This window comes from Phocoena sinus, chromosome 4 (genome assembly GCF_008692025.1).
Source record: "Phocoena sinus isolate mPhoSin1 chromosome 4, mPhoSin1.pri, whole genome shotgun sequence".
NCBI lineage: Eukaryota > Metazoa > Chordata > Mammalia > Artiodactyla > Phocoenidae > Phocoena > Phocoena sinus.
In genome coordinates, this window is record NC_045766.1 from 48,398,030 (window position 1) to 48,412,038 (window position 14,009).

At 43.1% G+C, this 14,009-nt stretch overlaps 1 protein-coding gene across 1 annotated transcript in view; it reads right to left on the bottom strand.

Annotated features, from left to right (window-relative positions):
• Nucleotides 1-8,775: 8,775 nt before the first annotated feature.
• SLC7A14 (solute carrier family 7 member 14) overlaps nt 8,776-14,009 on the bottom strand; it is a 120,162-nt gene continuing 114,928 nt past the window's right edge. Inside the window, exon 8 of the mRNA XM_032630792.1 lies at nt 8,776-9,314. Coding sequence (XP_032486683.1) covers nt 8,992-9,314 — 323 coding nt within the window. The 3' untranslated portion in view covers nt 8,776-8,991. The remainder of the gene's footprint in view (nt 9,315-14,009) is intronic.

The following is a 14,009-nucleotide window of genomic DNA, read 5'->3' on the forward strand; positions in this document are numbered from 1 at the left end:
CAAAGGATTAAGCTCCAAAATATATAAACAGCTCATGCAGCTCAATATTAAAAAAAACAAACAGCCCAATCCAAAAATGGGCAGAAGACCTAACAGACATTTCTCCAAAGAAGACATACAGATGGCCAAGAGGCACATGAAAAGCTGCTCAACATCACTACTTATTAGAGAAATGCAAATCAAAACTACAATGAGGTATCACCTCACACCAGTCAGAATGGGCATCATCAGAAAATCTACAAACAACAAAAGCTGGAGAGGGTGTGGAGAAAAAGGAATCCTCTTGCACTGTTGGTGGGAATGTAAATTGATACAGCCACTATGGAGAACAGTATGGAGGGTCCTTCAAAAACTAAAAATAGAATTACCATATGACCCAGCAATCCCACTACTGGGCATACACTCAGAAAAAAACATAATGCAAGAAGATACATGTACCACAATGTTCATTGCAGCACTATTTACAATAGCCAGGACATGGAAGCAACCTAAACGCCCATCGACAGGTGAATGGATAAAGAAGATGTGGCACATATATATACAATGGAATATTACTCAGCCATATAAAGGAATGAAATTGAGTCATTTGTAGAGACGTGGATGGATCTAGAGACCGTCACACAGGGTGAAGTAAGTCAGAAAGAGAAAAACAAATATTGTATATTAATGCATATACGTGGAACCTAGAAAAATGGTACAGATGAACCGATTTTCAGGGCAGAAATAGAGACACAGATGTAGAGAACAAATGTATGGACACCAAGGGGGGAAAGCGCAGGTGGGTCTGGGGTGGTGGTGGTGGTGGGATGAATTGGGAGATTGAGATTGACATATATACACTAATATGTATAAAATGGATAACTAATAAGAACCTGCTGTATTAAAAAAAATAAATAAAATAAAATTCAAAATAAAATAATGGTTGTTTCAGGAACTGACTCACAAAAGTCACGGAAAGTTAATCATTCTTATGTGCAGGCTGCTGCACACCACTGGCTGTAAGCCTCCGTGAACACAGCCCAGAAATGATAGTGCGTCATTAGTGAAGGGAGTGGCTGCTACTTGAGCCCCAGGTCGTGCTCCTGGTTCCCCAGGCCCAGAGGGTATGTGGGGTGCGATGCAGTGGGTTCTGATGTGGAAATGCTGAGGCCTCAGTGGACCAGCAAAGGCCTGGAGTCCGTATGAAGAGGCATCAATGTGCAGGAACTTTTCTGGAGTTAAACGCCAGGCCTATGGACTTTGGAAATGAATGCCATCATGAAACCTCCATGGCCAGTCGTTCTTCAGTGGTCATCTGTCCAGGGAGCCATCCTGGTAACCATTCTTCAGCAGTGTCCATTAAGGGTCCAGAGCACCCTAGTTCTCATCTGTACCCCAACTCCCCCCCTCTTAGGAGATCTCATAGGCTCTGTTCCCAGATGCCATTTTGGAGAGAAGCAAGGGGGAGGAAGGGAGGGAATCCAGAAGATGGTGAATTTATCCCAAAGAGACTAGGTCATCTAAAAAGAGGCCAAACTGGAAGGCAACTGTGATTCCATAAATTAATATATTTAAAGTTTGTTTTTCTCTCCCCTGCCACCCAGGGGTGTGAACCTTTGCAAGGGAGATTAAGGAGTTGTAGGATAAAGACATGGCAGGTTCTTCGCATCTCATGTGGTGTGGGCAATATGTGACCCTGATACGCCCCTCTACCTTTTCTCCAGGTGTCACTACCTGTGCCATCAAAAAGTAAAATAAGTGAATGCTACTGTCATGAATTGGATTTGAGACTATAGGCAGGTAATGTTCCTGCAATTTGTCCAAAAAATGAAGGAGGGCAATGACTCGAATGTTCCATGGTGCTGAGGGTGGAGCGGTGTGCGGCTGTGACTGGGAGTTGGAACTGGGAATGGGGTAACTCATGAGGCAGCGTAGTGAGCAGGGTCCCAGGGAGAGCCCTGTACCTTGTTGGAGGAAAATGGTGAGAGGGAGATGGAATCACGTCACATTCTCCCAAGAGTCTGCAAAAACGGAATTTTAGTTTCTTCACAGAAGTAAAGTGAACTTTATAAGGTAGGATGGCATTTTCTTCTAATTAAAATTTTAATAGTCGATTAGCTGTAATTTTTAAAATATTTTTATTCTGAAAACGAATTTTCCACAATAATGCAATTAGTTCCAAAAAATGAGCTCATTTATCTGGCTTTTCTACAAAGGACAATTGAAACATTTAAGGCAAGATTCACTTATTCATCTCCATTTTAGGATGGAAAGAATGTAGCAGACTTCAGATACTGGTCAAGGTAACAAACTATGGGAAAGCTCCTTTTTCTTTTCTTTTTTCTATTGGTCATCTCCTGTGTAAGAGCTTTACATTATTATGAATATTTTATAGTAAGACACTTGTTTCTGACTTTCTTTATAAACCCATTTTTAAAATTAAAGGCACACAATAAAGCTTTATGCATTTATTAAAATATACACATTTTGGTAAATTTAGAATTTTCCCTTAGTGTCTTGATAAATCAATATATTGTCAACATCACAGTCATTTAAAAATAAAACACACTTCATAACATAGCTGCATATTATTTCTTTCTTCATGACACTACACATCCCATTGTACAGTGCACCAATGGGAATTAGAAACCACAAGACAAACTTTAACAAATACAGCAAGTTCATACCAGAAAAAAAAAAAAAAAAAGCAGAGAACAACACCAGAAGTTACCATCTGCAAAAAAGCAAGTTGTAGCTCTCAAGGACCAAACAAAAATGAAACACGTTAGTAAAATTTACAAGCTGTATGTATAACTTTGGATATGAATTAAACAGTAACGTTTCTTTTCCACAGTGAGAAAAGCTAGAATGTGAGTCCTGGTTAGATGGTGTGCCTATTTGGGATGAGGACTATAGCTGCTCTTTAAAAGACCTGCAGCCCCTTCTATCAGCCCAGATGGTTGAGGTATTTATGCGCCATCATAGCATTAACTGTGTTTTTGCTTTGGAAGGTGGGTGTTTATGATTTCCAGGGTAGAGTCTAGCCTCTGAAAGCGTGAGTGAGTGAGACAAAGTACCTGCAACTGCCACGACCAATTAGTAGGAGATGTACAAGGAACAGCCTTCTCAGAATGAATACAGTCCTTCATAGTCTGCACTTCCTGGGAAATTCACATGACACACAATTCCCGTTAGTCAATGCCACCAATGTCAATGTCAGGAAAACGGGAAAAAAGAGCACAGAGGGAGTCCCTAATGAAAAAATCCAGGCTGCCCCTGTTTCCTAGTTCTAATATCAAGCCATTTTCTTTCCTTATTGTATCAAAATGCACTAAACGTTCTCATAGAATAAGAAATTACAGCTACCTGCCTTCAGAAGACTTCAAGCCCAAAGCTGTCTTTGTGAAGGTCCTATGTGAATTTTGTAACTCCATGCACGTAGCATACTGTTTAATGATTTCTAACACTATTTTAGTTGATGCTACAGAATATATGTTCACTTTTGATGGTCTTCAAAACTTCCATTAATCCTTTTTGGGCGTTAAGTCCTAAAAAACGAAAACATTTTCTCAGAGAAGTAGTTATGGCACAAGGCATGTGCCTAGGTATTTCAGAACGACGAGTGAGTTATTGAAGCCGGGCAAGAAGAGGAAAGCTTTTAAGAAACAAAGTTGCTCCTGAGGGGGGAAAAATTACAAGAGACTCTCCTCAAAAGTCTTACAGACAATAAAAGTAGACACAGGACTAACAAATTTGTACACGAAAGCGGCTTTCTGCTAGCCATCACCACTCCAGTTGAGAAATACAAACTCCTTTGTGGAAATAGCGTCCAAGTTCCCGCTTGGGGCGGGACCTGCGGGTTGGGACGCTGTCCTGCGCTTGCGCGTTGTTTACTTACACATTATTGGCTGTCTCACGGCGGCGCCATCACTGGTTACCAGTTGGCGCCTGTCTTTGCCAGTAGGCCAGGGGGTCCTCAGCGTGCGGAAGGTGCATGCATAATGGGAGAAACTGAGGCTCCGTGGAAATTTGAGATAGAAAAACCTTCCTGGACAAGTCTTGTTCTAAACACCATGGAGTGCGAATTCGACGTGGCGAATTTGGAGGGCGGCGAATTTGCTCCACCCTTTCCTCCAGCATAAGAAATTAAGCTGGTCTTCCGAGTGCGCACTAGCCCGAGGGCTTAAATCCCAGAGTGGACTGTTAACCGCCGCCAGGACTCGGTGAGTTGACCCCAACTGTGGCTTCAGACACATTCTGACATCTCCACCCAACAAGACATTTTAATCTGAGACACAGAATTAGTAAACGTGCGGCTGACCCTCAGTGGGCTTCCACTGACATCTCGGCCCTGCTAAAATCTAGTGGGAAAGGGGACAGCAATTTCCTCTAGTCTTTTAGACAGATTCTCAAACTCCTGTAGCTTCTCTTTATAATGCGGAGAAGAGGTAGCCCCTTGTAAAGTAGATTTACAAGTGGGATATAAAGGAGTTCAGGTTCATCAACTCTTTTCAGAATGGGGGAAAGACATTACTTTGAAGGAGTTTGTGCTTTGTTTCCCCGATATTACTAGGTTTATATCCTGACCAACCCACAGGTTCTAGAGAAAGATGGATCATTAAATTCAACAACCTTTCCCCCCCTTTTTATTAAACAGGTACATCATGACCATTATGTTGACATTTGATTAGCTATTAGTTTGTTACTAAGAAGGAGAACTGGATTCTTGACCTAATTCTATTATCATTCCTTTCCTTTCACAAAGTGGCTTTACACTCAAGTTGAGTAGAATCTTGAGCTGCGCTTTTACTGTTCAGGTTAGATAGATATAAAATGTTGTTAGGTTTGGTTGTTTAAATTTACTGTTGAAAATTTTAAAGTGGCTGGGAATAACTTTGTGTTGTCTGTCCGCATGTTAAATGACTATACTTCTCCTAAGTTGATGAAATCAGACAGGATTTCAAAGGAAGAATCATACATTGTTTTAAGTATGGATATTTCCCCCCTTTAGGTATGTTAAATCAACTTGGAGTGTGTATGTAATTTCTCAGCTCCTTGCTAGGCAGATGAAGCCACTGCCCCAGCTTCTTTTTTTTTTTGTTTTTTTTTTGCGGTATATGGGCCTCTCACTGTTGTGGCCTCTCCCGTTGCGGAGCACAGGCTCCGGACGCGCAGGCTCAGTGGCCATGGCTCACGGGCCCAGCCGCTCCGCGGCATGTGGGATCTTCCCGGATCGGGATACGAACCCGTGTCCCCTGCATCGGCAGGCGGACTCCCAACCACTGCGCCACCAGGGAAGCCCTGCCCCAGCTTCTTAAAGTCCAGCCTTCCCTGATTCATACTTTCATCATTTCCTCATTGCCACCCCACCCAAGGAGAGCCAGCCAGCTCAGTTCAACATTCACGTCTACCTGTGCGTGAGCCCTGACTTGCCTTCTCAGCATTATTAACTACAGTTCTAAATACAAATCATGTGCTCCTGTCAAACTAGCTTCTTGCTTTCCCTTGAAGGAGGCACAGTACAAATGATTAGTTAGGAGACAGCTGTTAGCCACAGTCTACACCTTACTCATGCTGATCCCCCAGCTGGCAAGCATCTCCTTCATTTCTACCTGGCAAAATCCTCCCCACCCCACAAGCCTCAACACAAGGGCTGCATTCTCTATGATCTTTCCAATGGAGGGAGGTCTTTTCGATATTTGAACCCCTACAGCACATAATAAGCTCTCCACAAAAAATTGTTGAATAAATGATATTTCATTTTCCCTTCATCCATCCGATCAGATATTTATTGAACATCCAGTATATGCCAAGCACATGCAGTTGGTAAAATCTAGCTCTGAAGCTTATTATGGTATTGCAGTTCTCTGCCCTCATGGGGAAGGATATATTCTTATCATCCAGGAACACTTCTTGTTGTCATTACCAACAATTCCATTATGTCTTAAGTTGCCTCCTCATTGGCAAATCTAGCAGTGCATGTCAAAGTTCTGCATTTGTGCACTAAATACACGTCTAGCCTTGTCTTATCCTTTCTATTTCTATTTTTATTTGCCTCAGTTCCTCACTTAATCTTTCTGTATTGTATGTATTTTTATAGCCACCTGAAGTCCTCTTGAAATGAAGCAGAGTGCTAATAAAGAGCATACAATTAAAAAAAATCAAGTAATTGCCTCCAAATCATAAATCCACATGATGAAATCTCACTGAAAGAGCTCTTGCTACAGAGGATTCAGTAAAATAGAGGTCTTTCTTGGACTCTGTTCAAGGGGCTAAGTTTCTGAGGTAATTATAGGGTGATCTTACTTATAACGTGGTCCCACAGATACGGTCTTAAGAAAATTAATTAGGAAACGCTACTATAATCATTCTGGTGGCTTATGGTATTTGAAAACTGCATTGTGAAATCTAGGACTGTTTCACAGAGGCTGGGAAACATGAGGGAAAAACATGTCTATTTATCTTGAAAAACTTTTTCTATCATATTGACTAATTTTTTTTAAAAGCCAAGGTCACTGGTGAAATGACTAATCAACTTTAGAGCAATAAGGAGAGCAAAGCTTAAAAAAATATAGAGATGCTACTGGTGAGAAATGACTCCTGAATGAGAATGATTTAGAGAAGGCCTTCAAGAAATCAGTACCAACGGGGTTTACCAAAGCATGCCTTCTCTCTTCTCATGCTGCAGAATCTGCCACCAGACAATGGTTACGCTAGTACCTACACCTTACTAGTAAAAGGAAGCTCTTTCACTCACGTTAGGATTTTGTTATTTTTGTATTCATATTTCTCTTTGAACACTTTTAAGGAATACAGCCCCATCCCATCTGTCTGGATGTGTCTCAGGTTTAACAGGTTATATGTAAACTAGGCAGATTTGTTGAGTCCTAAGACCAGTTCGAAACTTTGTTTTCACGAAAATTACTGATAGCGAATTTAATCCCCAAGGATGTATTTCACACACCAGGCACTGTATCTTTATGGTTAATCTTAGGCGAGAGAAAAATGGCATTGCCAAGCCTTAAATTAAAATGAAAAAATGACCTCAGGAAACCAGAGCTCTAAACACTTAATATAGAGGAATGAAAAAGAAGATCTGGAAACAGTAATTATTTGAATTTAAATGGCATACATTGGCTATGGGTGGGATATGCAGTTTATTAAAAAAAAAAAACTAGTTTCAGTTGATCTTTTAAAAAATATTATGTTAAAGCCCAGGGTATCAACCAAGAGGACTTGTCAGGTTCGGTTGTTTTATCTGCATTTATCAGGCTCTGGTGCTGCTTGTTCCCTGGGCTGTGAGCCTCCAAGGACAGATGTTACATTTCTTTTTATTCACATTGCTTAAGACTTGGTACATTCTTGATCAGTGTTAGTTTTGCATAAAAATGTGCTTTTGCCTCCTGTTTATAATCCTGAAACATGCCAAGGTGGCACAAACCTCAACCTTTAAGAAAGAATAGACTTAAACATTAGTTGATGTTCTGGAAAACTTTTGGCATAACTCTAGATCCAGGAGACAGAGAGAGCAAAGAATTTGCTACTGCGCCTCCCTTTCGGGAAATTCTCACAAAGATTTTAGCTTGATCCAAATTGTGCCTTCACATACGTGCGTGCACATCTCAAGGCAGTGTTGGAATCCCTGTAACCCAGGACTAGAATGCATAGACCATGTGTTTTTTTTCTTGTTGCAAATGTTCTCTTCCAGCTTGTTTCAGAGAAAATACCTTTAAGAGCCCCTCTATGGCCCAGATTTAGACCTTACCAGATTTTTCTCTGGGCTTCAGTGAAACTACTTTGGGAAATAACAGGAAAAATACACATCTAAAAGTGAGCTACTCCAGAGGAATAAGGTTCAGAAGTGAAATGTGACCTCATGGAATGCAGTTACTAAGTAGCTGTGCTTCAGTATTTTTGTTTTCAGAGCAGCACCCACCAATCAAGTGGTTGCATGTCTCACAAAACTACAGAATTTATAATTTTAGAAATTTGAAGTAGAGTTTGCAATGTGATCTCAGTGGCTGGGTCACTTCGCCTTGTAAAGCTTTTTTATCTGATCATAAGACAAACAGCCTACTTCTTCAAGGCATACTAGTGCCATGAAATCATGCTCCTACTTTGCCCTCTTTCATCATATCACCAGGAGCTTAGAGTCTGGTATAAGAGAAGGCATGACAGAGAGTTAATTTTTGCCAATGCCCTTCTGGCTTTCACTGCAAGAGATGGTTATTCAGTTTTTTTTTTTTTTCTGGGCATTTAAGTAGAGCTTTGATGGTGCTTCTCACCATATTATTGGGTCTGCATGACCGCTTTATGGTGCGTCTGAAATCTTTGGGGTCATGGTCTCAGAGTCCCTGACCTTTGCTGTGTCCTAAAGTTCTAGTTGGGAGATTGTGAGAACCTTGGCGAAGGACAAGAGGCATGCATCTCCATGAATTTGTTTTTGTGAGATTTCAGGGCAAAATGTGGCTTGCTGAGGAAGTGCCATGTGCCACCTGGCCTCAGGGAGCAGCTCTCAGCCCAGCACGCTGAAACAGAGCTTTGCCCTTGTGGTCTCAGGTGGTTGAAATGCTGCCTTGTGCCCACCCCTGCCTGCTTTGGCACATCTCCAGGAGGAGCTGCAGCCTCAGTGTGGTCCAAGAAGTTTACTCCCTGCTTCTTGGGGCCTTAGTAAGAAGCGAAAAGATTCAACCAGCAAACCGAAGGCCTGGGAAACATTTGCTGCCATCAGCTCTGATGGTTGCACCTAAGGTAGAACTTCTTGTAGCTTTTGTTTAGCTTTTTTGTTTTTGTTTCTTACAAGGGGACCAGCTATGGGACCTAGGTTAAGCCCTTCAACAGAACCATCCTGAAGAGCAGAAGTGGCGAATGACAGGCTATGACTGGGGACTGACTTTGGGGAAGGCTGGGTTTTTGCAATGAGAGCCAAAGACGTTTCCACCTTCTAGCCCACAGGTTAAGTTACTGAAAATAAATCACCACCATTTCTACACATTTCTTGTGTGTTTGCTCCTACTCTGGAGAGTAATCTAACTCATCATTGGCAATCAGGGCCTCTGAGTTCTGTTTGTGTTTGCTTTTGCTCTTCGCCTTGCTGCTCGTCTGGGTGTTTGCCTGTGCATCTGACATCTGCTGGTAATAGAAGCCTTTGTCTTCGGCAGGCCCGCCCCAGTTCTCCTGGCTCTCGCCCTCTGTGGCGTAGGAGAAACCTTCTTCCACCGAGAAGGGGTCGTCCACGTCGTAACGCTGGTATGTGCTTTGGTGCAGGGCTTCTTCTCGGGCACTGATTTCCAGGGTGCTGTTCCAGATGCCGTATCCAAAATAAATGAGCATACCTGTAGGTGGGAGGTGGGGGGAAGCACAAGTGGGATAAGCAGTTGCTTTGGGATCTATGGGTCAAGCAGGGAGCTCACTCTCAATCGTGAAAGCAGAGCTGGTGCTGGATGTGTTTTCTTTGGTCTATACAGTGTACTGAAAAGACTCGAATTAGATGCTGTTTAAAAATTGGGAGATCTTGCATTAAGCAACCCATATTTACAGCTTCCCCTAAAAATGTCAGAAGGACTGACAGCACTGTACCCACATTCCGATATGGAAACGTTTGGCTGGAGGTGAGAACTGGCTGCCTGTTTAGTTAGGGTATGGGCTCTTGAGGTCACCTCAGTCCCCCCCTCCCCTGTTGACACGTAGCTCACTGTACTCATGTAGGTGCTCACCAGGAATTTGCATTTTCTACTCTGGATTAAATAGTTATGGATCACAAGCAGTGTATTCCCAACCTTCTCATAGCATCTTATTATCTCATACCTGCACTTAGGGACTCCATCTTTTATTTCACCACGTAGCAACATGCATATATGATCCTACGATTTACTTTGCCATTTTTCACTCACCAAAGTCATGATACATTACTGCCACTCAGCTGTCCACTTTCATCTGTGGACTCTCACAGTGTCTAGTGCATGCCACTGTTTCGGCCCTTAGGGTATCTGTTGTGTGTTTATCTGCACGGGGTGCTTCTGTTTTATAGACTCTGCAGAAAACTGGCACTTAATGTTTGTTGAAGGAATGAATGAGAACTCCTGATACGCATGCAGTGTCCAGTGCAACCTTCTCATTCCAAGCGGAGGAAAGAAACCTGCCTTCCTAGTTAATACGTAGCATTAATATGGGCTAATGTTTCATTTCTATTAGAATTTCTAGGAAAAGATATATGAAAATAGCTTGAGAGACCCCATTTTCTACCTTGAAAAGCCCATGAAGGCTCAGGGCCTGGAACGCTGAGAACCGTAGCCTTGGAGGCCATGGGGCATGACGGTTAAGAGTGCGAGGTCTGGGTTCAAATCATGCCTCTATCACTATTAGCTGTGTAACCCTGGACCAGTTACTGAGCCTCTTTGTGCCTCAGCTTTCTCTTCTAGGAAACCATGAGAGTACTGTACCTATACCTTGGGGTTGCTGTGAGGCGGAAACGAGATAAGCAGTGGTTCGCAACCCTGGCTGCACCTGGAGGGTCACCTGGGGAGTTTTTGCATAATCCTGATACCTGAGCCTCATCCTCTATAGAGATTCTGATTTAATTGGTCTGCAGTGTGACCCAAGCATAGGTGTTTTTAAAGCTTCCCAGGTGATTCCAGTGGTCAGCTAAGGCTGAGAACCGCTGAGATCAGGAACATTAAAGCTCGTGATGTGGGAATTCCCTGGTGGTCCAGTGGTTAGGACTTGTCACTTTCACTGTCATGGGCCCGGGTTCGATCCCTGGTCAGGGAACTAAGATCCCACAAACTGCGTGGCATGGCCAGAAAACAAACAAAAAAACAACTCCTGGTGTGCGTGCTTCACTGCCAACTTTGGCCATTTTGTGGCCTGGCCGCTGGGGGCCCCTCGGTTATGCACCCTCTTTCCAGGCCCCAACGCCCTCTTCTCGGTGGCACTAGCCTCTTTGACTTTGCTAACCCTGTGGGCATCTGCTGGGCTGTTTGCTTAGAACCACAAGGTGAGGCCTGCTTTCCGCTCTGGTGCTTGAGGTATCCTGCTTCCTTTTGAATTTGCAGTGTGTCTTTTTAAGCTTGGATTTCCCCCCGCCATCCCCCAGTGAAATCAACTTTCCAGGAGCCAAAGTAAGCAGAGATTTATAGTCCTAATTGGTAATAAATCCTGGAGTGAATCATTTGCAGATGTAGCTATTCTGAAATAGCGACTTCATTTTTTCTGAGCATGGATCTTTTACTCTTTCTTGTCTGGGGGTGGGTGTGGCCATGGGGGATAGTTATTATCCTTGTGTAGAACAAGGCACCAAACAGGCCTCTCCTAGAAGGGCCAGCATGCTGCTGCTTGGAGAATGCCTCTGTTGGAAGCATGTTTGTTTCAGGAGACTAGGTTTATCGTCAGGCACACACCTCCTTATGCCCAATTTTTTTTTCTTGCTACCTTTTCCCTTAGACATACAGGCAGGTGCCAAAGCTTGTCTTCTCCTTCAGCTTGGTATCTATTCCATCAATTCTTTCCTCTTTGATCCCCTTCTCGGATCCTATTTATAAGCATGTTATTTCCCTACTAAACTTAATACCATTTTTTCTTCCCCCTTTGCCCCTAGCTTCTCTCTTCTGTACTATAGGGGTCATCATTCGAGCACTGGTTTGACATCTATTCTGACAAACCTTCCCCTGTCCCCACCAAGTATTGGGGTGTCAGGTAGATCGGTTTATGGGAATTCTCTGGGAGCCTTGGTGTGATTACTCATAGGATCATAGATATTTAGAGCTGGAAGAGAGTCTATGTCATTTACCTATTTGAATACCTTCATTTTACAGGTGAAGAAATGGAGGCTGGGAAAGACTGAGTCACAGCAGTAGCATTCCATGAGGATAGAGAGAAGGCTCTAGCTTATTCACCCCTTCACACCCCCTCCACTGCTGCGTTATAGACTGTGCCTAGCGCAAAAATATTTGGTACAAGTTAGGTTCTATCTGGGGAGTGGCTGGGCCTGGAAGGAACATGAGAGAGAGAGAGAGAGAGAGAGAGAGAGAGAGAGAGAGAGAGAGAGTGTGTGTGTGTGTGTGTGTGTGTGTGTGTGTGTGAGAGTGTGTGTGTGTCTGTACGCAAATGTGTCGACTGTGATTACTTTGGGAAAGCAATCCATGGAAACCTACCACATAAATATTTATGGGCCTTCTAATGTTTGCTCTGAGCCCCCTACAGTTTCAAAGGTGTGTCACTCTGTCTTCAAAAATACATTTCAAATATGAGTGCTGTGAACCAAGAATCGACTGTGTGTATCGGCCTGACAGCATGAACAGCCGGCTTGGGCACGTGCGTTCTCCTAGGGCTTGGCGTTCTGTCTGCCTTTATCCTTCTCCCTGGCCCTTGAATCAGTTCAGGAAAAGTGGTGTGAGGCAGAGAAGGACTGGAGAAAAGGAAGAATGGAGGGGGACAAAGGAACAGAGGGGAACAAATGAGCGGGGGCGGAGAGAAGAGAGAAACATGTATTACCATCTGTCACACATAAACAAGGGCTTTGTGTTGGAGGAGTAAACAGAGCTGCTAAAAGCCTCCTGTGTAGAAGCAGGGTGTTTTGTTTCTGCTCCTTTTTTCAGTTGGCCTAGAGAAGGAAGCATGAGGTCGTTTCTCAAAAATCTGTGGGGAGCTTCTGGGAATCCTGAATCATCTGAACAAAGCTTCACACAACCCCTCTGGGTGCTGAGGTCCTACAGTGATGCATCCTTTATGTCACACCTTTCTCCCAAGGAACGCAAAATGTTTTACAAATGTTGTCTTGTTTAGACTCCTCCTGGCCTGTTTCAGAATGGGGTGTGTGTGTGCGTGTGTGTGTGTGTGTGTGTGTGTGTGTGTGTGTGTGTGTGTGTAGGTTAAAGTTATGTGCGTTTCACAGGCTGGAAACTGCGGCACAAGGCGAGATACAGGACTTTCCACAGCTACACAGTCAGTGTTTAGGTAGTGTTCAGACTGTGGATCCTTCCGGGTCCTCCATGTCATAATCCAGGCTGCTTTCAATTGTTATTTCTCCCACCTACCAGGGGTGGCTGGGAGGTATAGACTAATTGGAAGCTATTTTGCTGAACTTTACTTTTGAAGAATTTAAAACATACAGAAGTGGAGAGAATAGTATAAAAAAGCCTATGTATTCATTGCTAGCCCGCTCCCTCCCCCCTACCACTTTGTCTTTAGATTATTTTGAAACAAATCCCTTTCATCCTGTTTCATCTGTAAATGTTTCAGTATGTATCTGTAAAATAGACTCCTTTAAAAACCTTAACTTAGTATCATTATCACATCTAAAAACTGATAATAATTCCTTAATATGGAGCTTCCCTGGTGGTGCAGTGGTTGAGAATCTGCCTACCAATTCAGGGGACACGGGGCCCTGGTCTGGGAAGATCCCACACGCTGTGGAGCAACTAAGCACATGCGCCACAGCTACTGAGCCCGTGCTCTAGAGCCCGCGAGCCACAGCTACTGAAGCCCTCACGCCACAACTACTGAAGCCCGTGTGCCTAGAGCCCATGCTCTGCAACGAGAAGCCACCACAATGTGAAGCCCGTGCACCGCAGCAAAGAGTAGCCCCCGCTCGCCACAACTAAAAAGAAAGCCCGCGTGCAGTGACAAAGACCCAATGTAGCCAAAAATACATAAAGAAATAAATTTATTAAAAAAAAAGAAATTTATTTTAAAAATTCCTTAATATCATCTGATATCCAGCAGCATTAAAATTTCCCCAAATTATTATGTTTGGATAAACTCTTCACTTATTGAAGCTATACGCTTATTTCAATGATGCTATCATTGCTTGAAATAGTTTTTGGGTTCTGTCATTTAGGTTGTCACTGGGATTGGGTTTACTCTTTTGTAAACCCTTACAGATGGCAAAGTTTTATCTTTTGAAAGTAGATTTGCTTTTAGCATAAGCCAGAAGTCATTTGGAACCAAGCCTCAAGAATAAGATGGCTGATTGATAATTAATATTACTTATTCTATTTGGGTACTTAATTCTCCAGTTCCATAAAAACTTA